The 27,957-nt window shown below is 51.8% G+C and overlaps 8 protein-coding genes across 8 annotated transcripts; 6 read left to right on the forward strand and 2 right to left on the reverse strand.

The window, feature by feature from the left end:
* Positions 1-438: 438 nt before the first annotated feature.
* On the forward strand, positions 439-2,386 carry BJY04DRAFT_36465 (uncharacterized protein). Its single transcript, XM_073720209.1, has one exon. The coding sequence runs from the start codon at positions 541-543 to the stop codon at positions 1,807-1,809; it is 1,269 nt and encodes a 422-aa protein (XP_073572731.1). The 5' UTR covers positions 439-540; the 3' UTR covers positions 1,810-2,386.
* BJY04DRAFT_217002 (uncharacterized protein) lies at positions 2,266-2,897 on the forward strand (the record flags this gene model as incomplete). The annotated part of the gene is made up of 2 exons (XM_073715916.1): positions 2,266-2,302; positions 2,404-2,897. The coding sequence occupies 2 exons, from the start codon at positions 2,266-2,268 to the stop codon at positions 2,895-2,897; spliced, it is 531 nt and encodes a 176-aa protein (XP_073572732.1).
* Positions 2,898-3,324: 427 nt separating this feature from the next.
* BJY04DRAFT_206804 (bifunctional saccharopine dehydrogenase/ubiquitin carboxyl-terminal hydrolase) lies at positions 3,325-7,935 on the forward strand (the record flags this gene model as incomplete). Its single annotated transcript, XM_073713762.1, has 9 exons — positions 3,325-3,385; positions 3,439-3,519; positions 3,681-3,896; positions 4,033-4,208; positions 4,257-4,353; positions 4,399-4,476; positions 4,530-4,599; positions 4,648-4,900; positions 6,031-7,935. The coding sequence occupies 9 exons, from the start codon at positions 3,325-3,327 to the stop codon at positions 7,933-7,935; spliced, it is 2,937 nt and encodes a 978-aa protein (XP_073572733.1).
* A 3,456-nt stretch (positions 7,936-11,391) lies between these two features.
* BJY04DRAFT_217004 (regulator of chromosome condensation 1/beta-lactamase-inhibitor protein II) lies at positions 11,392-15,121 on the forward strand (the record flags this gene model as incomplete). The annotated part of the gene is made up of 3 exons (XM_073715917.1): positions 11,392-13,711; positions 13,769-14,193; positions 14,246-15,121. The coding sequence occupies 3 exons, from the start codon at positions 11,392-11,394 to the stop codon at positions 15,119-15,121; spliced, it is 3,621 nt and encodes a 1,206-aa protein (XP_073572734.1).
* An 872-nt stretch (positions 15,122-15,993) lies between these two features.
* On the forward strand, positions 15,994-17,635 carry BJY04DRAFT_186323 (fructose-bisphosphate aldolase FBA1). Its single transcript, XM_073710885.1, has 4 exons — positions 15,994-16,377; positions 16,433-16,543; positions 16,595-16,897; positions 16,945-17,635. Exons 1-4 carry the CDS (start codon positions 16,270-16,272, stop codon positions 17,503-17,505), a joined length of 1,083 nt encoding a protein of 360 aa, XP_073572735.1. The 5' UTR covers positions 15,994-16,269; the 3' UTR covers positions 17,506-17,635.
* Positions 17,636-18,232: 597 nt separating this feature from the next.
* On the forward strand, positions 18,233-19,634 carry BJY04DRAFT_217006 (uncharacterized protein; the record flags this gene model as incomplete). Its single annotated transcript, XM_073715918.1, has 3 exons — positions 18,233-18,374; positions 18,455-19,283; positions 19,334-19,634. The coding sequence occupies 3 exons, from the start codon at positions 18,233-18,235 to the stop codon at positions 19,632-19,634; spliced, it is 1,272 nt and encodes a 423-aa protein (XP_073572736.1).
* A 2,120-nt stretch (positions 19,635-21,754) lies between these two features.
* BJY04DRAFT_36578 (ankyrin repeat domain-containing protein) lies at positions 21,755-23,517 on the reverse strand. Its single transcript, XM_073720211.1, has 2 exons — positions 22,686-23,517; positions 21,755-22,624 (listed from the first exon to the last, which is right to left on the reverse strand). The coding sequence occupies exons 1-2, from the start codon at positions 23,375-23,377 to the stop codon at positions 21,970-21,972; spliced, it is 1,347 nt and encodes a 448-aa protein (XP_073572737.1). The 5' UTR covers positions 23,378-23,517; the 3' UTR covers positions 21,755-21,969.
* Positions 23,518-26,659: 3,142 nt separating this feature from the next.
* Positions 26,660-27,931, reverse strand: BJY04DRAFT_217008 (uncharacterized protein; the record flags this gene model as incomplete). The annotated part of the gene is made up of 1 exon (XM_073715919.1): positions 26,660-27,931. One exon carries the CDS (start codon positions 27,929-27,931, stop codon positions 26,660-26,662), a length of 1,272 nt encoding a protein of 423 aa, XP_073572738.1.
* Between the last annotated feature and the right edge of the window lie 26 nt (positions 27,932-27,957).

Consider the following 27,957-nt stretch of genomic DNA (forward strand, 5'->3'; position numbering starts at 1 on the left):
ACAGCGAGCGACCGGGTGGCTGTCTGCCTTTGACTGGTCCGAGCAACGAACAATATTCTGCACTCAGCCTTGTGGTTGACCATCAGTAGTCAATAGTTAGTTATACAATCTAAGCATCATAAAGTACACCGTACTATCTAGAAATGATACTATAATCTACCGTACTACAGACCAGTATACTCCGTAAGGCCAGGCCATCGTTGTGGGAGATTTCGTCATCCTTTGACTTCTGTCCACCCATGGTTTCTATGCCACTGAAGCTCTCTTCTCGGAGGCCTGCAAGACTTCCTTGCTCAACTCTCTACGAACTAGTAGTATCGTATCTGTAGTACCTGCAGCCTCCTTCCTATTGATCGTTTCAAGGGGGCTCATTGATGACCACATTCGTGGCCGGTTGAGGTTGGTGGGCAGCCCTTTCTCACCGCCCACCTGGCTTGGTTGCCCAATTTACCAGACCTGCATGGGCCGATCATTCAATCAACGACCTCCTGGTTGAGGATAATTCCACCTCCCGAGATATTAGCTGGTTCCTTCAACATTATGAAGCCCTCAAGTCTATCCAGCTTTAATCTTTTCTCTAAAATCAACCCCCCGCTGCCGCGCACACCCCGCGAGTCCGAGAAGCTCCTGAATGCCATTACGTCCTCCTTCCGTCGTGAGCTCGATCGTGAACATCCTCCCACCGCATCCCCTTCAGACCAGTCTTCTGCCGCCAGTAATATTGACAACACCATACGTACACACCGGAGAAATCCTCATTCCTCCGCCCAGGCCACCGATGCACATCTCAGCACAATTCTCAACAATCCTCTCTTCCGTGTACCACTTGATGGGCCTGACGACATCTCAGGGCGCGCCCAGAAGGTGGTTAGGAAATGGGCAAAAGACCCCATGGTTGCGTTTGACCAGCATGTGGCCTCCGGATCAGCCACCGTGGAAGTTGCCGTGGATTGTTTGTCTCGGCAGCTGGTGATAGTAAGCACGGAGAGCGGGGAGAATTTCAGAAAAGCCCTGAGAGACTCCAAGGCAGGGTCAAGAATTGTCTCTTGGTGGCTCTCCCTCAGTCCAAGAATGAGGGTGCGTTTTCTGTCCCATCACAAAGGGCCACATTTCTTTTGTAAGTTCATAGCTGCCGAAGATTCGCAAGATGTCATTATGGGCTGGCTAGAACTGCTGGCGGAAACCAACCTAGACCTTCCGGAGTTGGTTCAGCCGGTTCAGGCATCACGGTATTTTAAAAACCTTCTGGTCGCGCTCCTGGAAGCCGAGTTCGAATGCGGTGGCGGTCTTGAATCTTGCATACGGTATTACATGAAGGCATACCGGCTACTTGAATCAAGCGCCGATCGACCACTGCCCCTCGCCGACACGTTCCGCTTGCCACTCTCCATTATATGTCAGCTTCTCGTGCTGAATGCGCGGAGTAAGGCTGAGAAAGTCCCGGCCGATCTATATGAAGAGTTCCAAACCACCGTGCCGAATGTGACACCAGCTAGGCATGCGACAGCTACCGTAAGCATTTATCACCCGACCCATCCAGATGCAAAACTCTTCGTCAAGTTCGTGAGAAATCTACCACCCCAGACTATCGAGTCATGGCATGCCTCGAAGCGCCAAGGCCTTATGCAAGTCGCAGCCGATGCTGTGCATCTTGTGGCGGAAGCTGAAAACTGGGAGGACTGTATACTTCTGGCCCGCTTTGTACAGAAGTATGTGGGAGAGAAGCGCGAAGCTATCAGAGGGCCTTGGGGTCGCCAGCCCTCAGGCGAGGAAAAGGATTTGCTCACTAATTTGGACCTTGCATTCTGATGAGTGTCATTCCTTAATTCCCGTGCTTTAGCAGGATACCCAAGTTCCATGGCTCTATTCGCGATAACTCTTGGAGTAATCTGGAGGAGGCAATTCTCCGCATTCAGCTCCACAAGAATGCACGCTAGTGTCGATTGCTTGGCATGCTTACCAAGATAACCTCAACTATGCGTACCCGACGCTGTGTTTCGGATCATTTAGCGTTCCTTGTGGTTAGCTGGATTTGACCTGCTCCGACTTCCTGAGAGGTCGGAAGACAGCCGAAATTACTTTTCTCCGCAGGGAATGGCCTTAGTCAACGTCACCGCGCAACCTCAACCTCACCTCGCCTCACCTTAACTCACCTCTCTCCTCCAACGCTCCCTTTACGCCTTCATTTGCGTCAACGATTTCAATTCGCCCTGAACTGCACAATCTCCATCGATTCTCATCCCCGCTCATCTGACCTGATACATCATGGCTTCGGGGCCTTCTATCACCGCTCTTGTCTCAGGTATGCTGATCCGAGCTGTTGCTTTATCTCATGCGCCTAGCCGCATAGACCTGGCATTCCCGTTATCGCTGCGCTCATTGATTACTGATAATTCCATGTAGAACCGGTGGGCAAGCCATATGATGCACCCAGCAAACCCTCTACAAGTGACGGCCCACAGAGCAGCGGTGACAACCAGGACCTCAAACCTCGAGATGGGCTCACGTTGAGTCCATCTTACGAGGGGAATACATCAAAGGACATCCAGCCCACCCAACAAGACAGTGCACCCACAAATGGCATTTCTAATGGGACCTCATTGGAGCCCAAGCAGGAACAGCCGAATATTGGCGAAAAACGAGAACATGAGGTGACCTCAGCTACAGAAGTCGGCGCGCAGGAGCCGGTAGAACCCAATACCAAAAAGCATAGGACGAGCGAAAAGCATCAGGATGCTAGCAAGGATACACTCGCCCCTACAAAGGCCGAGCCTACGACCGCAACCGAGAAGAAAAAAGGCGGTCGTCCAAAGAAGACCAAGGAGGCAATCAAGAAAGTCATCCCCACTGACGGGATTGGCAGCCGGACGCGCAGTCGTACTAAGGTTGTGTCATGATTCTACGTATTCTTCTTGTGTGGGACGGATGGGCGGTGACGTCGTCTGATAATCCAGTATGAGCGCAGGACATGTACTGTATCTCCTTCTGATGGTTGTTAACTCAACCAGCGTACGAACTATGAAATGGATTCGCAATATTTGAGCTTAAACCAGTAAATGGAATAATAATAGGTGCCGTGGTGTCTAGATGTCGAAAGATATTCGATGGCATGCCTGGTCAATTGCCGACATCGGCGGCTCCAAGGCATGACGGAGGCTGACTCACAGCTCGGAACGGAACAACCACCCTCATAATAATTTCCCCCACTATAGCCGGAGGGGAAAGTCGGTGTCATACATCGCAAGCTTTCTTGTCGATTCTTTCTTCTATTCTGCTCCAATTCCGCTTTCTGTTTACTTTCGCATATCAATTGATACAGACACAATGGGATCTAACAAGATCTGGCTCCGCGCTGAGACCAAGCCCGCCGAAGCGCGCTCTGCTCGTACGATACTTCCTCTCTCATACTTTTGAGTCACCGCTGCTAACCCCAAATAGTGACCCCTACCACCTGCAAGGCTCTCATTGATGCCGGGTATGAGGTGACAGTTGAGCGCTCGACTCAGCGCATCTTCGATGGTGAGTTTTGAGCATTAAGCGACTTTCTTTTCCATGAGCGAGCCTCGCTAACTGCTGTTTACTAGATGAGGAGTTCGCTAAGGTTCGACCGCGTTATCCACGTCTCCGGAATCCGAAACTAATGATATACCCATAGATTGGCGCTCCTCTCGTTGAGGAAGGTTCCTGGGTCAAGGATGCCCCCAAGGACGCATACATTCTCGGTCTTAAGGAGCTTCCCGAAGACGACTTCCCGCTCGAGCACGTTCACATCTCTTTCGCGCATTGCTACAAGGAGCAGGGTGGTTGGGAGAAAGTCTTGAGCCGCTGGCCTCGTGGTGGTGGTACTCTGCTTGATTTGGAGTTCCTCACTGATGATGTTGGCCGTCGCGTTGCTGGTAGGATCTTGACAAGCGATATTTCTGGTACAGGAAGTGCTAATAGACGGCTATAGCATTCGGTTTCTCCGCTGGATACGCTGGTTAGTTTTCCAAAACTGTTAAAGCCTTGCGAGTATGGTGCTGATCAGTGCAGGTGCTGCTCTGGCTGTCAAGAACTGGGCTTGGCAATTGACACATCCCGAGGGCGAGCCTCTGCCTGGTGAGGAGCCTTATGCTAACCAGGATCTCCTCATTGCGTCGGTCAAGGAGTCGCTTGACGCCGGGAAGAAGCAATCCGGAAAGTCGCCGAAGCTTTTGGTTATTGGTGCTGTACGTTCATCCTTCTCTGTAAGACACGCTTGACCCTGACTGTTGTAGCTCGGGCGCTGCGGTAAGGGTGCTGTTCAGCTGGCCAAGGACGTTGGCATCCCCGAGTCCGACATCATCCAGTGGGATCTTGCGGAGACCAAGAAGGGTACGTCGAACTTCATTTAGGTGCATCAATTGCTAACTTCCCCAGGCGGTCCCTTCAAGGAGATTGTTGAAGATGCTGATATCTTCGTTAACTGCATTTACCTCTCTGCCAAGATTCCTCACTGTAAGTTACATCGCCTACTGCGGTGAGCCTGTAACTGATTTGATGCATAATAGTTGTCAATGTTGACAGCCTCAACACACCCAGCCGCCGCCTGTCTGTCATCTGTGACGTGAGCGCCGACACGTAAGAATAATCCATACCTAGAATTTATTCGCCGCTAACCTTCTGCAGCACCAATCCCAACAACCCCATCCCCGTCTACGACATCACCACCACATTCGACAAGCCCACAGTCCCCGTCACTCTGCCCGGTGGAACTCAAGGCACACCCCTCAGCGTGATCAGCATTGACCACCTCCCATCGCTTCTTCCCCGCGAGAGCTCGGAGATGTTCAGCGAGGCGCTCATGCCCAGCCTGCTGCAGCTCAAGAACCGCGAGAACGCTCGCGTTTGGAAGCAGGCCGAGGACCTTTTCAATGAAAAGGTCGCTACTCTCCCCCAATAGCTGCTTTGCTTAAATTAGGCCATAGATAGAGATGATCAAAAGCTTTGGCTAGATAATGAATATATGGATACCTCGGTATATGACAACAAATGGTGCCTGACCGGAGTAATACAAATAGCGTAGTGATGCTCACCGACAACCGGTCAAATTGACGACATAACGGCCTTACCTCCAAGGCCAAACACTTCTCCAACGTTTCATTTCCATCCCTTCATCCCACGCCCAGCCTTATTCCACTCCACTTCTATCGCAATACTTGCACTGCCCGCCCTCTCAGAACAAAGAGTCAACACAGACACTCAGGATCTCCCGCCGAGGCAAGTCTTGTCTGCGTCACGGACGGTCAGGCTGGACAATCAGCAAGGGATCTGCAGCTCTATCGACGCAAATCCGCCCTGCCGCGTCAATCGTCACAGAAATATAGAATGCACTATTGGCCAATTCCCGGAGACTCTCCGAGAGGTATGGAGCCGCGGAGCAATTGCCAGCCCTGAAATGTGAACTACTGGCGTGAAGACTGGCAGGCAAGACAGATGTGGGGACGGAGACTCGGGCACTCCAGCAGCGCCTGCGGTCGGCATTGAAGAACATCCGAACAGACACTTTACTTTACCGTAGCTTCTGCAGTCTTTCTCCGGAATCCTTTGACCCATGGCGAATTCAGTCTCACTGTGAGTCTATGACCCGGTTGAATAATCTGACTATCGGTTATTGTGCTGCCTACCTACGTATTCGCTACGCGGCTGTTTCCGTGACGCGCGGGATCAGTGGCAGACTGGCAGTCAGCTCTAACTACCTTTACCCCGGTCTTATCCTCTCCGCAGCCCGCACAGCCTTCTTTTCCCTGCTTGCTTGGGGTCCGCCTGCTAAAGAATTTCCACACGCTGACAACTCTGCAACCTCCAACCCACCAACAAAGAACAACTCTACACAAAGAACGAACAAACTATAGCCAACTCAACCTTGCCAGTATCACAGCGACAGGAATTGCTTATTCTGTGCTGCTCTCTCTCCCGTTCTAGCCTCACCCCAACCCATGGAAGGCCAATAGAACACCGAAGTCAGCGATCACCATTGGACAAGTCCGTGACACCCGCGGGTTGATGCAGGAAAAATCCACCACCGTCGCCGCCTACGCGGCCGGCGCATCTCTCGCGGCCGTCGCGCTCTTTTACGTCTTTGGACCAAACTACACCATCGATGGGGACGAGATCGGCGGGAACCGCAAGAAGAGTATTGTTGGTCTCGCGAACCCCGCAAATGACTGCTTTATCAATTCTGTGCTGCAAGCGCTTGCGGGGTTGGGCGACTTGCGACTGTATTTAATTAGAGAACTGCATCGGCGCGAGCTCGATGGGCCGGAGATCTATAATTCTCTGCCTGGGGACGATGAACAGGTTCGAGAGAAGCGCCCGGAGAGGGTGCGCGAGCTGCAGCAGGGGACTATTACGCGGGCGTTGAAGGAGATGCTGGATCGGTTGAATGAGCGGCCGATTTACAAGAAGACAATCTCGGCGAGGGGGTTTATCCAGGCGTTGGAGTTTGCGTATCGCACGCGGATTAGTCGGAATCAGCAAGATGCGCAGGAGTTCTTGCAGATTGTTGCGGAGAGGTTGTCGGATGAGTACCATGCTGGCGTGAAAGCGCGGCAAAGAGCGCAGCAGCTGCTTGAAGCGGATCAGGAGTCTCCGACAGAGATTGAGGTGCGAGTCGATGATGGGACAGAGAATGGATTGCCGGCGATCATCGATACCAAGCTGAAGGAAATCGACAACGAATACGGCTTTCCGTTTGAGGGGAAGATGGAGTCGCAGATTGAGTGCCAGTCTTGCAAATACAAGTACAAGCCCAACCAGACGTCGTTTGTGAACTTGACGCTGCAAGTGCCGCAGAAGAGCTCGACGACGCTGAATGCGTGCTTTGATGGGCTGTTGAAGACGGAGTATATTGACGACTTTCGATGCGACAAGTGCCGGTTACAACACGCCGTTGACTTGAAAGCACGAGAGTTGGCCAAAGCTCGTTCGGCAGAGGACAAACAGGCTCTCGAAACTGAAATAGCCAAAATCCAACACGCCCTGGATACCGACCCTGAAAGCGCTCTCGATGGAGTCGCCCTTCCACCATCCGACCTCGCTCCCAAGCGTAAAATCGCCCGCCACATGCGGATAACCGTGTTCCCCAAGATCATCGCCATCCACCTCTCCCGCTCCATATTCGACCGCAGTAGCTCAACAAAAAATGCAGCCAAAGTCTCCTTCCCCGAACGTCTTCCCCTGGGTGGAATCCTCAACCAGAGCTGGTTCAAACTGCTCGCCATCGTTTGCCACAAAGGCAGCCACAACAGCGGTCACTACGAATCATTCCGCCGAAACCACCTCTACCCGCCATTTTCCACACCCAGCGTCTTCAGCTCCTACGCACAGAGCCGAGCGACGAGCGAGAACCCGTCCCGTGTACAGAGTCCTCGGATCCCAGCACGAAACACAATCGATACAGAACTCCCAGCGCTGAACATCTCCACCCCAACGTCCGCAAACTCAGCGTCCTCTTCTCTCTCACCGTCAGCCTCAGACTCTCGCAACCCCTCATCAACCGACCTCCCGCGCACCGCAGCCGCATCCGCATCCGCAACTCAATCAACCATAACCCCCCCGCGCCCCGCAACATCAACATCCTCCTCCCGCGTCTCCTTCCAAAGCACAAACTCGACCTCGAAATCCTCAAGTAGCAAGAACAACCTCTCCCCGACCTCCGCCCCGCGCGGCTCATCCCTCGAGACAACACGACTTAGCAGTCCTGTTTCCCGAGCCAGCGCGTCATTCATGGATCGAGGGGCCACAGACTCGGAATCGAGCGTTGCGTCGAGACTCCGCCGGAAGAAGAAACACGTTGATCGGTGGTGGCGCATCTCGGATGAGAAGATCAAGGAGTGTAAGACGGGGGATGTGCTGGGGATGCAGAAGGAGGTTTATCTGCTGTTTTATGAGTTGGAGAAGCAGGCTCCTGGTTGATTTTGCTTGGGAAGGAAAGGGGCTGGCTGTGGTTTGGCTACGTATATATTCTTCTTGCTTGCACATTTATATTCATCTTTAGATATGCTCGATTCATGATGCAAAGGGCCTACACAGAGACGAAGATGACGGCAGATACATAGAGAGACGGACTGGCCTTGCACATACCTACATGTAGTGGAATTACATGGGACGGCCGGACGAGCATCGCAATCCACCATTCCTGTAAGTTCTACACTTGGCATCTTGATAAACATAGAACCTGCTCCTTGTTTCAACCATTATATCTGAGTTTCCTCCTCTTCAACTTATACCACCCTGGTAAATGGCACTTTGACTCCGAATTTTACCTTCATTTCCTCTCGTTCCGATGGTGCGCTGTCTAGTGTTGTCTAATTCCAGGAAGGCTAGGGTAGGGTAGATAAATACTACCAGGAGCAGCACTTTCCTTCCAAGACGGCCACTGTATCTTCAGATCTTAAATAACCCTAGTTCTTGGTTGTTCTAGCCTGCTCCGTTCCGTTGGCCTTCCTCTCCGTCTATTTCGGGCTGGTTTCCTTCACCCAACGCTGTCCCATTCACTATAAGCCTTACCCACAACGTTATAGGCTTGTTGGTATGAACATTGCGTTACTTCTAAGGTCACTGCAAGGATTTGGCAGGGAGTCGTTATTTATACCCTTTTTTGCTTAACCACACGTCTCCCAGTTCTCCCATCTCAGCATCTCGCAACTCAAATCCCTCGAGACCCCCCCGGGACACGACAGGAGGCTACATTTGACGATAGCTTACTAGACCCACGTCTCGAATACTTGATAAGTGGTATTCAGCGAGCGAGGATCACCGAGGTTCTTCCCTCCAGTAACTTGGTAACACCACAGTTCCATCGAACCACCTCCACCATACGACAGGTGGACAAGGACTACATTCGACGGTAGCTTGCGTGACCCACGTCATGAATACTTGATGGCTGGTACTCAGTTGGTGAGAAGTCAGTATTCCATCCCTTTGTATACGTTCTGCTGAGCACGAGCTAACGAAAAGCCAAACAGTTGAAGCAGACCTTCCAACCCAGCCCCTGCGGGCGATCGTGAACAGCTACCCAACCGGTCTCCACGAGTACACGAGTGCTATAGCAGCAAGATGGTTGCTTCTACGTGCGCAATATCGCATTAATAACGTTGCCAACCCCGACCTCAAGCAGAGAAACAAGAGAAGGACTGTGTCTGATACAGTACTATCCTGGACTCCGCTTCGATCAGACGACTTGCCGCTAAAAGAGAAGACCGTGAGGATTAAGAACGACGCAGGATACGTGCATCTGCGGCTTACAGCAGCAAGGAAGAAAAGAATTGAGTACGTAGGATAGCACTCCTGCAGGCACCCAGAGCCAGCAAGTTGCCCACTTGCTTTGCTTTTCTGCTCTATGTCGGCATGTCTGTCTAGACAACAGTACCGTCTGACAGAACAGGAAAAGGCCTGTAGATCCCGAGGTTGGATCATCAAGCCAACGAAATGAAGGAGAAGAAGAAGAGAAATGCAATACCTAGTTAGCTACCGAAAGCTAGCTCAGTTCCTGGGCTCTCCATCATCATAATGCACAGAGATGAGTTCAGACTAAACATCACTTCGCCTGTGGACCTCGACTGTATCTGTGTGTGGACGCTAGAGCTTCAAGATACCGTATTTGATCCAGACCTAAGGAGGTTCTTTGTTGGGTACCTACTATGTGGATACCCAAGCACTAAGGCTGCTTGGGAGGATAGTTCTCCTTGTCAATTGGCAATTGGACGACCCCCCGGTTCATTTGGCTGTGACAGGGACTGGTGCCATCCTCAGAAGAAGGCTTCCTTATCGATCTGATGCAAGTCTCACAGATGAGATTGGAAATGGAAATGCCGTCGCGGAGCAGGACACTTAGAAGTGTCCAACTGGAGTTCACTCGGCATTTCTGACTTCCCCTTGAGGCGTTCCCATCCGTTTGGTGTCCCGGCAAGTGCTCTCGAAGACAAAGAGCACATGAAGAATCCGAGGACATGGTCTCCCTCGGTCATGATGATGATGTTCACACCACCTCTCCGCGCCTTGCTACTGATGGAGCGTGTGGATCGCACGTAGACTGAAGCCTTCTATCAACTTTCTATGCGGGTACTCAAACCGTACCGTAAGGGTTAGTTGGAAGGGCGGTTCTCCTCGTCGACGCGACAACTCTCATTTCGGCATTATGTTGCAGTGACTGGAAATGCCGTCTTCCAGAGAGCGACTCTCCAGGATCTAACTAGTGCGAGACTTACAGAGCAATCGGGCACTCGAGTCGCAGAGCAAGATGTGATTCTCATCGCTCGCTACTGATACGAGGAATCGCAATAGGGAGATCTTACCACCACCCTACCTCTCTACAGTGGATGTCTCGCTAGAAGAATCACTCTCTTTACGGCTGTCCGGCGCTGCAGGGGGGCGTAGCATAATCTAGACTCTAGGCTCTGACGAAATGTAGCTTGAGAAGCCAGGCCCAGCGTTGTATTTAGCTTTGGCAACTTAACAATTTACGCCTTTTCTCTCTATCCGTTTCTCGTCTCTGAGAATCCGTAGATAGAGGATAGCGTAGCCCTCAACTCCATACCAACCTCCCCTAGACATCCCCAAAATCCCACGCCAACGCCCACCCACACCACCAAAAATAAACCCATCAAACACACAAATGAGCCCAGAATAGCAAACCCTGAAACCCCCCCTCTTGACCTTAGATAGAGAAGTACCAGGGTGCAGGGCACCACCTGAAACACCCAACCCAATGACCCCTCCCACCCTCGTTGTCCTCCGCGAACAATGACCCCAAAAATAGCCCCCGTCAACTTCCCATAATCCCATTGTAGAACACATTTCTTTATACCGTCTTTATCCCTCTCTTTGACGCCGTCTCGTTAGACAATGCCATTGTGAACACGCAACCCGTGACATCTTTCGCCAAAACGCCCGTTCCTTTGACACTCTTTGGCTACCCATGGGTTTCGTTGCTGGGGGGCTAATTAAAGCATTTCCCCTCCTTTCCTATCATTTTCAAAGAAAAACGAACTCGAGCAGAACGAGACGGTTACAATGAATGTTCTCGTTGTAATGGGGGGGGGGTTGGATTCGAGGACGAAGGGCATATAAACAGCCTTGATTTCCGGTGAGAGGGTGGGTGTATCAAGCAACAACCAACATTCTCTTACCTCGACAACACCGACAAAACCCCTAACATTTTTCTGCGAAGAGTTTTTATAAAGTTATCTTGATCTTTATATGCTTTTTACAGAGAATCTTCTTGATAAACTCAACAGTTACGTTCGGATCGTGAATCCCTTTCTCAGGAGAGAGGGTGCAGCATCTACACCTACCTCTTCTTCTTCTTCTACATCTACATCAGAAACAACAACAACTACTACTTCGTCAGCAACTAATCACACAAGCACAATGGCACCAGCTCGCCGCTCACCAACGCCCTTCCCGGCCCCCGGGAAGCGAGCGAACGCAAAGAAGCAAACAGCCAAATCCGCCACCTCATCACTCGCACAGGTATACACACCAAACGCCGCCTCAAACGGCACGCCGGCCGCATCCTCATCTTCCCGCGAAGACATCTTCGCCCCTCCCCCACAGGAACCAATCCAGTCCATCGGGGCGACGTTGTCTGAAGCTGCAGCAAGCACAACCTCCTCAAACGGCTGGACCGGCTACGTCGACCGCGCCACCCTCCCCAACAGCAATATCCATGCCCAGCTGCAGGCAGCCATGGAGCCCGACTCTCCGGAGGAGCCCGAGACACAGAAGGCTGCGTCGCAAACGGAGGGCCCGAGCACAGTTTATGAGGCTTCGACGAGACGCTCGAAGCGCCGCTGGGTTGAGAAGAAGCCCGAGATTGTGGTTCCGGACTCCCCGCCTGCGGTTACGTGGGATGGGGATACGGCGTATCCGGCTGTGCTGGAGTCGTTGAGGGGGTCTTCGGCTGGGTCGGCGTCTGTGGCTGCTTCTGCGGCTGGAGGAAGTCCGTCGCTTGATGCGACGGAGCTGAAGAAGCAGTATGAGCGTCGACAGGCGGAGCGCGATGCAAGGAAGCAGGCGATGGATGAGGGGAGGGCAGGGTCGAGTGTCTCTCTCGACGCTGAAGGTATCGTCGCTAATAGCGTGGCGTCGGACTACGCGAGGGAGCATGAGGGCCATCGTGTTCGGAAACAGACACGACAGCAAAAGTGGAACAAAGCCTTCGCAAAGATTCACCAAAAGGCCCTCCGAGGAGTCCGATCCACCTCGCCCTCGCTCGACGGCGAGGGAATCGTTGCTAACAGCGTGGTTTCTGACCTCGCGAAGGAGCACGATGAGGCTCGAGCTCAGCGCGCGCAGCGCAAGCAGCAGTGGGACGATGCTGAGCGACTGGGCAAAGCCCCTGAGAGTCCTCCGGCAGTGACATGGGATGGGGATACTGCGTATGAGCGTGCTCGACAGGAAGCTCGCTCCAGTCCCTCCCTGGCTGCTGGGAGCATCGTCGCCAACAGCGTAGCTTCCGGCCTTGCTCAAAAGCATGACGCCAACAGGGCTCAACGTGAGGAGCGCCAGAAGGCGGGGAAGGTATACAAAGGAATTCACCAGTATGCCCGTTCCACTCCATCCCTCGATGACGCCGGTATCGTCGGCAACAGTGTCGCTTCCGAATACGGACGCGAACATGACCGTCGTCGGGCTAATCGTGAGGAGCGCCGCCGCCAGTGGGACGACGCTGAACGCCTCGGAAAAGCGCCTGAGAGCCCGCCAGCAGTTACCTGGGATGGTGACACGGCGATGGAAGCGCTCCGCGCCGAGCGCGCCGCCCATTCTGCTGCCTCGCAAGCAGCACGCAGCACGGCTGCTGCCAGCGAGGCGCCCGCTGTTGACAACGAGGTTGAGCTCGTTGGAGAGGCGCCACCAAGCCCACCGGCCGTCACTTGGGACGGTGATACGGCGAGGGAAGACCTCCGTGCTCGCCGTGCCACTCGATCCGCTGCTTCCCAGAAAGCGCAAAGCACAGCTGCTGCTGAGGAAAGCCCGGCAGAGCTGCAGAAGCGCCGCAGCGGATGGGACAATTTCGATAACCAGGCTGACGATGAGCTCCGAGTGCGTGTGCAGGAGCTCAAGGCCGACGATGCCTTGGAGTCCATCGAGACTCCTCACCCGAGGACCGAGTCAGCACAAGGCCGGTTAGTCGACGATGGCTCCGCCCCCTTGTTTGCGAACGTTGACGACGACAGTGACTTTGAGCGCGCGTCCGGAGAAGAGCCAGAGGACACCCGGTCGTTCAAGGGAATCAGGGACTCCGTTGAACTGGCTCAGAGCCGCAGTCAGGGAAGCCCTTCTCAGACTCCTGTTGACGATGTTGTTGAGCTGGAGGAAGAGACCCCTGCTCCTCGGGAGAAGACACCAACTCCTCCTCCCACCCGTGCCACCACCAGCAGAGGAAAGAAGCGCAAGGCCGTTTCCAAGTCCTCCACCCCCGCTCCCGCTCCCGCTTCTAGCTCGCAGAAGAAGCGACGAACGGGAGAGACTAGACATCCCAGTGCGGATGTCGAATTCCAGGTCCAGGACCCACAGGAGACTAGACGCGCCACTCTCAAGCGCAAGGTGTCTGTTGTCTCAGAGGCTGAGGAGATTGAACAGCCTCAGCCGCGCAAGAAGAGCCGCGCGGGTCCTGCACCCAAGAAGGCTCCCGGAAGGCGAGGCAAGGCCAAGAAGGGTGTTGCCACAAAGCAGCCAGCAGAGCCAGGTACGTATTCCCTTTCCCACTGCCCTCCTCTGAAAGACTTGCTAACCCATGATATAGTCAGCGCTACTGTTGTGCTCAATGCACCAGAGACAAAGTTCTCTGTCTTCGTGTCCGGCGCCAACGCCCAGGGCCAGCTGGGTATGAGCCACGTCAAGACCGTGACTCAGCCTACCCTCAACAACAACTTGTTGAAGAATCAGGCTGGTGTAGTCCAGGTCGCCGCCGGAAAAGCGCACTGTATTGCGCTTACCCACGACAACAAGGTTCTGACCTGGGGTCAGAATGCCGATGGGCAGCTGGGCCGGACTACGACCGGCATTCAAGAGCATGGGGAGTTTGGAACCGATCAGACCCCCATAGAGGTAGACTTTAGCGTCTCTGGTGTACCCGAGGGCACCACCTTTGTGCAGGTCGTCGCAACAGACACGGCCTCTTTCGTGCTCACGCAAAATGGGCAGGTTTATGGATGGGGAACGTTCAGGGTAAGTCCTTCATCATCCTTTCTGAAAGAATACATTTGCTAACCATTTCTAGGAACAATATACGAACCCTGCAACGGAAATGAGGCCCGAAGAGGAGGTAGAGGAGGTGATCGGTTTCCGGTCCAAGGTCCTCTGCCAGCGCATTCCGGTGCTCATGAGGGAGCTCAAGAACATCAAGCGTCTCGCTACAGGCGCTCAGCATGTTCTTGCGCTCAAGGTCGATGAGAAGAGGAAGAACCCCAAGACCACCCTCTACTCCTGGGGCGCCAACAGGCGCAACCAGCTGGGCAGGAAGATCTCGCCACGAAAGTGCCGAGAGCCCTCGTCCCTCCGCCCTGGTCCGTGCGGTTACCTGAGCTCCCAGAACCTCGAGAACATCGGGGCTGGAGCTTATCACTCCTTCGCAGTCGAAACTGACGGCGAGGTCTATGCCTGGGGATACAACAGGTATGGACAGACCGGTATCCAGGAGGATTGGCTCGAGGCCGATTCGACCATTGCCGTCCCGAGCGCCGTGGATCTCCTGAGCGTTCAGCATGCGACGGCCATTACTGGTGGTAAGAACCACAGTTTGGCCATCGCAGCGAGCGGAGAGTGTCTTAGCTGGGGTTCGATCTCCCACCAGGCGCTAGGTGTCCGAAAGGAGGACATGGCTAGGGACGACATAGTCCTTGCGAATGGGTCGAAGGTGCTGTCGATCCCGACACAGATCGGGCTGAGCAATGGCACATTTAGCCATATCTCTTCGGGTGAAGCCCATTCAATCGCCGTGAGCCAGGGCATTGCTTACGGCTGGGGCTCAAACAACGAGGGCCAGCTGCAATCGCCCAAAAGCAAGGTTGTCGATCTGCCCAGTCAAATCGGGATGAAGGGACAAGTTGTGGACGTGGTCACAGGAGGAGATTTCAGTGTTTTCTTGGTCAACTAGTGTTTTTCATCTTTATTGTATATCAGCTGTTTCTGTGTTTTGTCTGGTTGGTTCGGTTGTTGTTCATAGATGGCTGTTTGGTAGAATAATCTTGGTTTTCAAAATTATCTTGCGCATTGTAAGTACGACTCGAGGTTGAGCTGGAACGGGCTTGTCTGAGTGAAATGAAACGAATCCACGAAAAATCGGTAGGCAACTGGTAGAATGCGGCGCTGAGAACAAATCAGTAAATGAGGAGCAGTATGCTCCGACGTAAATCAAACCGCCGTATATCGGAAGAAGCCCGGCCTTAATTCTCCGTCGACTCGCAGCGACAAGACCGTGAATAGCCTCACTGGGCAGCGCCCTCAGATTGAAGGCCAAATCAGCGTCTCGTGATAGATCTAGGCTTCGAAATAAGGGGAAATTGCTGGAAGCCGGAGAGAACCCCGCTATTTTCCCGACGCTGGCATGAAGCACGAAAGAAAAACGGAGATGGGTCAATGTTTTAGAGTTGAGCCGAGCTTATTGCTCGATCTGTCGGTTGTTTGGACCAAGCGCAGCGCGTAGATAAGTCAATAAAGATTTAGCATGCGTATTTGAGCTTCTCAATGTTCAACTGAAGACATCCTCCCTCTGTAGAGAGGTTCATGAAGGGAAGAAGGTGGTGAGCTGAGATGAATGATGTCATGTGATGGCGGGGGTTTTCGGAGCTCCAACCTGAGGCAGCAACAAGCGTCATCCTCGTTGCAGCGACCCCACCAGAGCAGTTGAAGTCTTGGTGAGATCAAGGAGCAGAACTGGCGAGAACAGGACTAATGAAAGGAGAATCTCGGGTCAGTTGCTGTTATTAATACCGCTGCTCCCTGAGGATTCCTTTCCTTCTTCTTCGAAGTTCTTTCAGCCTGTCTCTGTCTCTTAACATCACAGCTACATCACATCCCCACTGCCCGGTGAGTTCACCCAGATCCAGTGCCCCTCATTCCTGATTCGGCCTCTGCCTCTCTTACTTAACCGCCGTATTCGTCCGCCGGTAAAGAGTCCTCTCAGTAATTTCTTATTTCTAACCTCTGCCAGACTTCTCCCTCTCTCTCCTTTACCTACATCTCCCACCAATTCTTCCCATCTCAATCTAACGAAACCACTTCAATTCTACTACAATAATCACAATGGGTGTCCTCGAAAAGCTTGACCGCAAGGCCGGTGTTATCGTCGGTGATGACGTCCTCCGTCTCTTCGAGTACGCTAAGGAGAAGGAGTTTGCTATTCCCGCCATTGTAAGCTCCTTCACCACAACTCAATTCAATTCGCGACGACTAGCTAACTTCTCAGAACGTCACCTCCTCATCCACTGTCATCGCTTCCCTCGAGGCTGCTCGCGATCAGAACTGCCCCGTCATCCTGCAGGTCTCCCAGGGTGGTGCCGCCTACTTTGCTGGAAAGGTGTGCAAAATCAGACCACAATCGCAATCAACCCATACTAAACAATAACAGGGCGTCAGCAACGACGGCCAGAAGGCTTCTATCGCCGGTGGTATCGCCGCTGCCCACTTCATCCGCAGCATTGCCCCCGCCTACAACATCCCCGTTGTCCTCCACACCGACCACTGCGCCAAGAAGCTCCTCCCATGGCTCGATGGCCTCCTCGACGCCGATGAGGCCTACTTCAAGCTGCACGGCGAGCCTCTGTTCTCCTCTCACATGATCGATCTGTCCGAGGAGCCCGTCGACTACAACATTGAGACCACTGCCAAGTACCTCAAGCGTGCTGCTCCCATGAAGCAGTGGCTCGAGATGGTAAGTTTGCCAGCACCATTTTGTCTCTCCATATACTAATTGTGTAGGAAATCGGTATCACCGGTGGTGAGGAGGACGGCGTCAACAACGAAGACGTCGACAACAACTCTCTCTACACCCAGCCAGAGGACATCCTCGCCATCCACAACGCCCTCTCCCCCATCTCCCCCTACTTCTCCATCGCCGCTGGTTTCGGCAACGTTCACGGTGTCTACAAGCCTGGCAACGTCAAGCTCCACCCCGAGCTCCTCAAGAAGCATCAGGCCTACGTCAAGGAGCAGATCAAGTCCTCCCAAGACAAGCCCGTCTTCTTCGTTTTCCACGGTGGCTCCGGCTCTTCCAAGGAGGAGTACAAGGAGGCCATCAGCTACGGTGTCGTCAAGGTCAACGTCGACACCGACATGCAGTACGCCTACCTCACCGGTATCCGCGACTACGTCCTCAACAAGAAGGACTACCTCATGTCTACCGTCGGCAACCCCGATGGCGAGGACAAGCCCAACAAGAAGTACTTCGACCCCCGCGTGTGGGTGCGCGAGGGTGAGAAGACCATGAGCAAGCGTGTGCAGGTCGCCCTTGAGGACTTCAACACTGCTGGCAAGCTGTAAATGACTCACGAAAGAAATTAATTTTGGAAATCTGTTCAAACGGGCGGTGATGAGATACCAATATGAATGTATGTTCTAGAAAAGCAGAGATAACGATGTAGAATGAAGCCTCGCTTGGCGTGCTATCAAACTTTGGCTCGTAGGCGTACTGTTCAAGAGTTCAATTCGTCGATAGATGATAAAGTGTTCACTCCCTCGGAGTCACAAAGCCACTATTTCTGCTGTCCGTGGATGGTAGCGTTTCGTTGACACGCTTGCTTCGTATTTCCAAAAGGAGCATTCCAACATCTATCTACAAGATTAAAATGTCTCATGAAACCAGGACCACGACGTGGCCATCGCGTACTCGATCATCCGGCCGCAGGAAACCCCCATCCTAAGATATAGATAATTGCCGACGGGATCTTTCAGCGCAGATTGATTTCTTCTTATCCTCTTATGTGTATTCGCATCAAGTTATAGCTAGCTACAGATCCCTGAAAACAAAAGAGAGCTCAAATATAAGCTAACGTCAGAGAGTCCGGCAATCAATACTTTTTCTCGATAAACCACTTGGTAACACTCGTATTCACCGGGCCGACAAGATGCCTAGCTCTCCAGCTCCCGTCATTGCATCTCCCAACCAAAGAGAAGATCACCATCACGACAACATCAAAACTCATCTTAGTGGAAACTTTGAAACCCAACCGGTTGATCTGAGGCATGCACCACCGCTGCAACCCCAGCAATGACCCAGTCAACCCTCCCCTTCGACATCCAATATCTCATCCTCCAACACCTTTCAAGTCTAGGAACAGACCCAGTTCCCAAGGACGCGTGGGAGGCGGTCCTTAATTATCTCTGTATCTGCCGTAAGCATCTCATTCCCCGTATGCGATCCCTCAGTTCCGTTATGGAAAGCTACAGATGAACTGGAGCTAGAGGACAGGACAGGGCCAACACTTTATAGGACAATGGCATGAAATCCTTGGAGGACTACTTGTGCAAAACACACCCGCGTATATCCTTGGCTGGGCGAGTATGGGAATCGCACAGAATGCGATAGAGAGGGTCGTGGCTGATTATAACGAGAGAGAGTTGATGTGGCGGCGCATGGAAGAGGCAGAAGCAAAGGCAGAGGCAGAGGCAGAGATGGAAGAGGACAGTCGCACTGGTACCAACCAAGGGCAGCAGAAACCCAGCGACGACAACGACGCCAACGCCAACAACAACCGAGAAAACCTTCAAGCAGACAACCCTCCCACCCTGAGCTGGACACCAACAACATACTCCGCCAGAAGTACAGATTTCTCAAGCAACGAATTCGAATTCCAATTCGAAGACCCCCTCACCCTCGACATCCAGCAATGCGCCCTCCTCAGCTCCTACAGGGGCTCCATCACCTGCCTAGAAAAATCCCTCTCAACAATAACCCCGATAGACATTAACCCCGGTTTACTGCTCACAAACGCAATCGAAACCAACCAACTGCCCACCCTCTCCTACCTCCTCTCCACCAGCAGCAGCAGCAGCAGCAACTCGTTCCCCACCCTGAAATTCGACATCAACACCCCGACAGAACACACCTCCCCACTCGGCTACGCCGTCTACAACCGCAAGATCCCAGCAACAGCATTCCTGCTCTCTCACCAAGGAAACCCAAACAGGGATATCAGACTGCACGCATGGGTAACGAACCACCAGCACTCTCTAAGTCTAGTCTCGTACGCGGCGTGGTGCAATGACACAGCTCTGCTGGAAGTTCTCCTTGCGCATGGTCTGGATGTTGAGGATCCCGGGTACGTGTATCGACCGATCCGCTGGGCGGTTGTGATGTGGAGATGGTTAGGGTTTTTGCGCGGTACGGGGTTGATTTTGCGCTGAGGGTGGGCGAGGGGGTGGGCGAGGGATTGCTTTATCAGGCGGTTCGGTGGGGGGGTGCGGATGTTGTTAGGGTTTTGTTGGAGCTTGAGGGTAAGGGGGTGGTGGAGGGGGAGGTTGAGGGGCAGGGGGTGCTTGCTGGTGTAGTTGAGGCGTATGCGGGTGATGATGTTAGGGAGGTGCTGAGGGAGTATGGGGTTTGTTTGGATTGTGGTGATTACGATTGTGATGGTGATGGTGATGGTGGTTGTGGGAATGAGAAGGCATGACGCGGCGTATCTTGTAGTACATATAGAGTATAGATGCGCGATCTAATGTAAGAAGAAGCTGCTAGATATCGGTGGTAGTTGCGGTTCAAGTATTGTTTCATCGAGATACTAATTCATTCTCTAGTAAATTTGATTATTGTGTTCCTAATATCCTACACATGGCAACGTTCAAATAATCCTCGTGGATCTAGAGGCTCAACGTCCGTCCACCACCAACACGAGTACCACCACGTAAGAGAACTTCACGCAAGACCGTATCATCGTCCGCCGCGTGCCGTGTCATGGTTCTCCCTCGTCGCTCCTGTTCTGAATGAGATGTATCTGGGGCGTTTTCGGTTGGACTGGAGGTTATACGGTTCACTTCAGGAGTGGACGTCGGGGTTTTCTGGTTGTTTGTGCTGGCGTTATCCCCATAGCTGACCTAGTAATTTGTATGGTGTTCTCCATTGCTGTCGTAATCACCACCATCAGGATCATCGCCCCCATTCCCACCCCGCTCATCAAGACGAGAATCAGTCGTGCCGCCCACAGCCCCAGCCATCTCAGCGTTATGAGTATGTCTAACACTATCAACCGCGACCAAGGACTCGAGATCATCTGGGCGCTGGAGAGATGCATATAAACGAGTGAGACCGAGGACTTCGAGCATCGCCAGAAACCCCTCCGGGAGAGGGCCAGGGATTTCCCAGCGGTGTCCTGGACGAGGACGTGGTTGTGGAGGCTCACTAGGAGGTGATTGCGGTGCAGAAAAAGAGAAGGCACGGTGAGAGGGACGAGAACGACGTCGAATAAAACTAGGTACACGGCGGTTATTGCCTCCATCGAGATGGGTGGGCAGGGAAGGGGGGATGTAGTCTGTTCGTCGAGGGTTGGGGCTCTTTCGCGCGGCGGTCTATGCTTGGGTGAGTTGCTAGAATTTGAGAAGGTGATTCAGAGTGGAGGATACCTGGAGTGCCTGGAGACTAATCAGCGCTGTTATGATGTGGGTTTACGTTAGATGGCAGGACTTACGACTCTGTACCGCATTTGAAGGACATGGAATCTCCAGCAGTCGGTTATGATGTGGCCTTCTTCGCTGCAATATTTGCAGGCCTTTGTAGAAAGTGGTACATATTAGCATTTTCTATAGCTTCTAGAGCCATGATAGGACTCTTATTGCACTAGTACTTTATCACGAGATGACTAGCAGACAAGGGCGGAACTAGGGCGCATACCTGGCGGGGGCATTCATTGCGAGGATGGCGAGTACTGCAGCGAAAGCAGTACGTGAGGGGCTTTATAGACAGGTTATTAGGTATTCTTTGGTGGCGACTTGGGGGAAAAGAGAACATACCACTTCGGGATAGTAATCGTCGCCCATTGCACCGAACTAGGGTTGTGGATATTGATATAACAGTAGCAACGGTATTGGAGAGGAGTAGATATAGCAGGGGTAGAGCAGAGGTTGAGAAGAGTATATGGAGCTCCTGGGAAAAGACATAAGGATCCACCGTTTGTTTGCGCAAGGTGCTGCTGTAGAAGAAAGTACCTAGAGTAGGTAGAAGTTTTTCTTTCTAAACTCAAACCACGTATAGCTTTCGTCAGCTCAAAGAAACTCTGTACAGTATACCAAATGTTCCCGTCCAACGGAAAGCGTACCTTGCCGAAGTGCATGATGTTTTCCCACAAGTAAAGCAGGCGCGATGGAGGTAGACGATGATCGCTCCTTCCTCCGGTCTCAGATCCTCCGGTCTCAGATCGTGCCTTCCTATCCTAGCATGTGTCTTTCATGAGGCAGGTGCGATGGACAAAGCATGGTCGCTCTTTCCTGTTTGCGTTCTTGAATCAAAACCCTACTGCCAGGGCAGGCGCACCAGGGTTGGCCTTGTCATGAAGATATCATCCAGTCAATATTCTCGTAATTGACATAGAGCATCGGTAAAACAGGAAGACCTGCAGTACAAATCCAATAATCATTCACGCCCCCTTTAGTAGGATAAGAAAAACCAGGGATTCATTACAAAACATTCAAGACCCAAAACACGCCACAAGGATTCACAGCCTTCGAAGCGAGGTTCAACGCCAATACACAACCTGCCCACGCAGGTCCCTCTTTAACCCATAGAGGCGAACAACATAGTCCAGCAACGACTCTTCGTCTCGGCGCTTGCGCTCCCCAACAAGAGGGACGCGCATCTGTCCTCCGCCGCTCCAAGGAGAGAGCATTTCAGAACCACTCATACCCATTTCGCCGTCGCAAGCGGTGAGTTTGTGCTGATCAGTGTATCTTTCAACGAGCAGCCATCGACGTATTAGCGACTTGTCGGGGTAGCAAGAAAATGCTGACTTCCACTTATTAGACGCCGTGCTGAAGTATCTCACATGTGCACCCGCACGGACGAGATATTTCGCCATTTGAAGATGATCGAGTTCGCAAGCGACCATGAGTGCGGTGCCAAATGGGTGTCCTTCGAAGTTTATGTCGGCGCCTAGTGCAAGGAAAGTTGCACATACAGCGAGATCTGGATAAGAGGCCGCAACACAGAGGGGGCTGTCGTTGCTCGTAGGCTCTGTGCAGATCATTGACTTCATCTTTCATGTCTGGATCAAAGGTATTATCAAGCAGAAGAGCAAGCGCCGTCACACTTTTGCAGTAGGAAAATGGCGTACCAGACCCGGTAGAATGGCGATGAGACTTTCGTACGTAGGGCAGCAAGAGCTGTATGCTTTGTAGGTCGTCATCTCGTAATGAAATGTCCAGGGGAGACATGGCAAAATCATCTGAGCTATACACATTTGCACCCTGCGCTAGGAGGTAACTTATCGAATGGTATGCTTTATTTTGTACAGCCCATTGCAAAGGGGTTCGGCCGCAATCATCTCTGAGTTCAATATCAGCTCCGTACCGTAACAAAATCTCTATAATTGAAATATTCTCATGTTCGGCAGCCGGGTATACTGGTGCAAACTCCGGGTCCCAATTCAGGATAGTCGATAGAGGAGGAATATTGCTGATGCTCATTGTCAGCTTGTTCAAGCAAGAGAATAACTGATAACAAAGGATTAGAGTACCGATGTCGTTGGCGTAGCTGGACAATAAACTCCAGAACCGTCTTAAGGCCTTTTTCGTTAAATTGGGATACTGCCTCGTGTACAGCAGACCACTGCGCAGTGACCCATTCTGGCCATGAATCCTCAAAATGCACCATCAGACTCCTTAAGACCTGATCGTTGCATTCCGAGGTACGCAGCGCAAGCTGAATGACGCCTAGATCCCACCCTTCCTCATCCAAAGCTGATACCCATTCGTTGTTGCCGTTCATCAGGAGCCATTCAACCACGCCCAATTGCTTCGCCTCTAGCGCCGCTATGAGAGGGGGCCGTTTATTGCCGGGCAATGGGAGGCTGAAGGGGCATCCAAGAGCCTTTAGCCGTCGACAGTCAGATATGTCGCCTGATTTAATGGCTCGAGACAAAAGCTTCAGCATCCGAAATTTCCTGGCCTCTGCGGTATACAGTTCTTCCGAGCCTCCGGCCTCGAGACGTTCAAAGACGTCAAGGCGGTTGTCGGTCCTGGTAAACTCGACCACTGAGCCAGTTGCTGCCAGATCGTACAATTCAACTGCAGCGGCGCCTAGATTCCGAAGACTCTGCATGACAGTTACAGGCGCGCGACACGAGACTGCAAGGTCCAGCGGTGTCTGCAGCTGATAGTTCAGGGCGTTAATATCACAGCCCTTTGAGCGAAGATATTCCAAGATCATGGGTGAGTCGAGAGCTGCTGCGAAATGAGCAGAGGTGTATCCCAACCCAGCCTGTGCATTAACGTCGAATGACAGCTCCTCAATCAAATATTTCAGGCATCGAACCGAGCCCTTATACGCCGCCAAATGCAATGCATTGCATTCGGGTATCACACGGTTGGCTGCATGTGTTGCGAAGCTGCATTTCAATAATGAGCATTGGATGTTTAATCGTCTGTGCCATACTCTGTTGGGCCATTCTTTCCTCAATTGCCGGATGGCGTCTATATCATCTTGCCAGACGATAGCAAATAGTACATTGAAACCTGAATCACAGGCAAGTTCAGGATCGGCTCCACGTTGTAACAGAATCTTTGCCGTCTTCCAGGAATGTGCACTAATATGATCAACGGCAGCAGGCTTGGAAGACCGCCCATAACGTGCATTGGGATCCAATCCACTCTTGAGAAGCAATCTCAGTTTTTCTTCTCTCTCATACACACCTCTTTTGGCGAGTTTATAAGCCAGGCGAGATGGGCGACAGCGGCGTCTTGCTTCAAAATCCAGAGTATTGGTGTAAGAGAGAAGCTCACCGAATAGATGCGCAGAGCATTCATTGCCCAACAAACATGCAAACCCCAGGACCGACCGATTACTAATTGTCACATCAATATCAACCCCGCACTCGAGTACACCTCTCACGACATTAGCCCACCCGGAATAGACAGCAATGCAAAGTATACGCGGTAAGTCTGCCGCAGCATTAAACGTAGCTTTGCAACAGCTAATTTTCAGCATTTTGACGACAGTGTTGTCCAGGTTACAGACGCTGGGCCACTTCACATAAGGGAGTCCAATTGCATTCAAGAGCTCGTCCGCAAATAATCGTATTCCAGATGTGGTATGGTGGCGTTCGTAGGCGTCATAGATGGCTCGGTCAAGAAACAACTCAATGATGGCTTGGTCAGACACGGTGAATGCCGTAATTTCAAGGATCTTCGAGCAAAAGAACATGAAGCATTGTGCTTTTGATATGTCATCTTCTGGAATCAGCTCGACAAGTAATGTGGTGTTGTAATTGGTACCGAGAAACTTGAGTAGTAGGCTTTCGAATGGTAGGCGTTCCGCATGGCGCTGGCTGCAAGGCGCCTCGTAGAGAGTCTTTAAAAGCCGCACGCATGCCACTGATGTATGTTGATTGACATGGTGCAAGGGTGAAGACCCATCCTCCAGCGGTATATTCAAAGCAATCATCGTCGCTATGACATCTGCGCGGTTATATTCGAGGGCTGCTTCGTATACTGGGCGTGGCCCTGTGAAACATCCCGGAGTGCGACAGTGCGGTAACAGCAAAGGAATTGTATCTTTTGTGCCCTGCTCGGTAAGAGCTAGGCTCATGGGCGTGTGCCCATCATTATTCACCTCCTCCAGTCGGACCACGGCCTTGGAGCAATGCTTCAGCAGAATCTCGATAGTCGATGGGCTCGCGGAATGCCACACTGTATTGCCATATTTATCTCGAGCCGCATCGGAAGCACCATAAGCTAGTAGAAGAGGAACACACTCTCCACGTGCCCAATATAAGGCTGTTCTACCTGCAGTATCACACTCTGAGACGTCCAATCCAGTGCTGAGCAAGAATTCTAGCACATTTGGAGAGCCCGCAAACACCGCACGATGAACCAAAGATAACCCGTCGACTTGTTTTGAAAAGTCAGTGAATCTTTCGTCTTGAGCAAGTTCGCGGAGTCGCAGCGCATTGTCGGATTTGATACACGCACGTATAGCTATAAAGTATTGGCGGTCCTCCAAATCCATGTCTGATGAGATTGATACTCTATAAATGAACGCCTCGCAACGGGATACGAGCTCAAGGATCGCAAAACGTAGGTCCTCTTCCACGTCTGACACCCTCTTCAGATAGTCGTTCGCGCCTTGAGCGATAGCTTCCAGTACGGACGCTTCTGCAATCTGATTTTGCTCTCCATATTTCTTGTTGACTGTGGCCCTAATATTCCTAAGCCGCCTCTTTAAGTGGTCGACAGATCGCTGCTCAAGAGGAACACCGCATCGCATAAACAGTAGAAAGATTCGGAACGGCATGTCGGTATTATTGAAGTACCACGCGCTATCCCCGAATATTACCTCAAGAGGCGTCAATGGAATTGATACAAGGTTCACACCTCTTAGTAAGTCAGGATATTTGTCGTATATCGCCATCAATACATCACAACAACGGTTACGGGACTCTAAAACGATGGGGAATTTCTGGAGGATCCCCTGAAGTAGGTCGGCCGAAGGAGCTGGTTTGCCATTGAGTGATTGGACATTGAGCCCCTGAAAATCAGGTAACAAGACTGGTAATCCTAGAAGTAGACATTGCACTGGTGATGCAAATGCACCTGTTTCTAGAACAAGAGCTTCTTCGTTGTTATCACTCAGATCAAGAACTATATCTTTAAGGCCCAGCATACAGGCCATATGCAGAGGTGTAAAGTTGGCGTTAATGATAATGCGAAATGTATCAGCATTTTCCCAATTATATGTACCATTATATCCACGAACAAGAATGGCGCACCATATGAGAAAATGCACACTCTTGGTTGAACTGAAGAGCTTTGTGACCAGTTCGCGTGACAGCTCCTCTTCCTTTCCCCTGGATGCACTCTTGGACGAAGCAAAGAGGCTTGACCACTCGGTCGCCGCAAAGCGGTAGAAAGGGTGCTTTGCCTTGATCTGATAAACAATTTCTTCTAATCGTTTTATGGTATGTATTTGTAGGTCAAAATCATCAAGCAAGATGAATTGAAGACAGAGCTTGATGAGAAACCAATTTTCAGTGGCGCTGAGTCGGTAGGGCTCTGGTGCAGCTGTTTCGAGAAACTCCCTCACCGTAAAATGGGCAAACTCGAAGTGCTCTTTATCAGCTGAAAGTCGTACTAGGCTGCTGCATACCCTAGCGACCTCATACTCGCTCACGCGGTCCTCCTCGTCCAGTCGACTTTCGCCGTCCCTCATGGTCAGGGCATCACATAGTTCCGAGATATTTATCCTGGACTTAGCAGAAACCACAAGTCGTAGTGTAGTCCGCAATATATGGATCGACGTCGGGTGTGTATCGCGCTGGAGTATCCTGTTATAAACATCATTAAGTGTTGGGGGCAGTCGCTTCAACGCTTGTTTTCGGTCTTTATCAGTGCGCAACTCGCACAGGTAGTCAGTCTATCTGACAGCTGACCCATCGAAACCTAGCAACGCGATGTGTTAGAGTTATGATCAATAGCAGGAACAGTGTGGCCTAACCTACATTCCTTTGGCGCCATCAATGAGGGCCTGAATAATCTCCTCCTTGAAACTCTCTTTGTTGAGCCGAAGCTTTCGCTTCTGTATCCTCTCCTCCAGCTCAGCACGAACATAGAGCTGGACATCACCACTTTGCGCGGCGATTTCTATGTGCTGAAGTGGTTCAAGGTGATCCCGGATATGGACCTCATCACGACTGAGCAGAGCGATCGAGATTGAGGGAGCCTGGTTGACAAGTCCGACAAGCTCTTCTGTTAATGCAGAGCTTGTGCCACACTCATCCAAAGCATCCACAACTAAATATACTCTGTTAAAAATCTTGGCCATGGCAACTAATCTGTTTGATAGCTCGGTGATGCTCAATGAATTTGAGGATCGCTTGTCCGGATGCAGTTGCTGATAATAATCATCGAGTATTGCAAAAGCCCTGGAATCCTGCCTAGCAAGCTGGGAAGCCAATGAACTCAAAACAATGATTGGGTTTTGAGTCTCCACAGACTTGTAGTCACAGAAGAAAAAGCAGCTGGCCGTGGACCCCTGCTGGGAGGTATTGATTGCCCCCTCAATGATAGAGCCAGCGAGAACTGTTTTACCAGCTCCGGGGATCCCACTTAACCAAAGCTTGCTACTTGGCGAATGTAACCAGCTCTTGAATATGTCGCCTTCGGTGAACCATAGGCCGGTTAATGGATGTCGAAGCCGAAGACTAATTTCGAGGTGCGGTTGGGGATTGTATTGCATGAAAAAATTTAGCACACATTCACAATGCTTGTCGACCAGGATCCGCGTTCGAATCTCCTTTAACACATTCTTGACCTCGGAAAGTTCACCTTGAAGGTCCTTTTGCGCCGACAGGACACGCATGAGCGACTTGATCGAATCTGCGCCCAAAGCAAGCGATATGGTTGCCTTGTGTTGTTTGGTGTCTTCTAGCAACTTGTCAACTTCTTTGCTTGTGAACGGCCACTTGAGCTTTGTGGCAGCAGCAGCTTTGGTCAGCCGGGCATTGACTTCACCGACCGTCTGCTGGCAAGAATTGAGATGATATAATCGAAACGAATTATCCATTTCGGTATCATCTTCAAGCAACCGAGCAAGAGAAGTGAGATCATATAACAAAAGCATCAAGTGTCGAATTTCTGCCGAAAACCGCTCGATGTCTTTCTTCGCATCCTTGACCTCGCGGGAAAATCTGACGGTCAACCGAAAAACTGCTTCGGTAAGCGAGACGAGCCCTGCGATGCTTGCGGAGAGAGCGAAAGCTTCCGCCATGTTTCGTGCAGAGAGTGTCGTTTGGT

This window comes from Aspergillus karnatakaensis (genome assembly GCF_047715665.1).
Source record: "Aspergillus karnatakaensis strain CBS 102800 unplaced genomic scaffold BJY04scaffold_17, whole genome shotgun sequence".
Classification (NCBI taxonomy): Eukaryota; Fungi; Ascomycota; class Eurotiomycetes; order Eurotiales; family Aspergillaceae; genus Aspergillus; species Aspergillus karnatakaensis.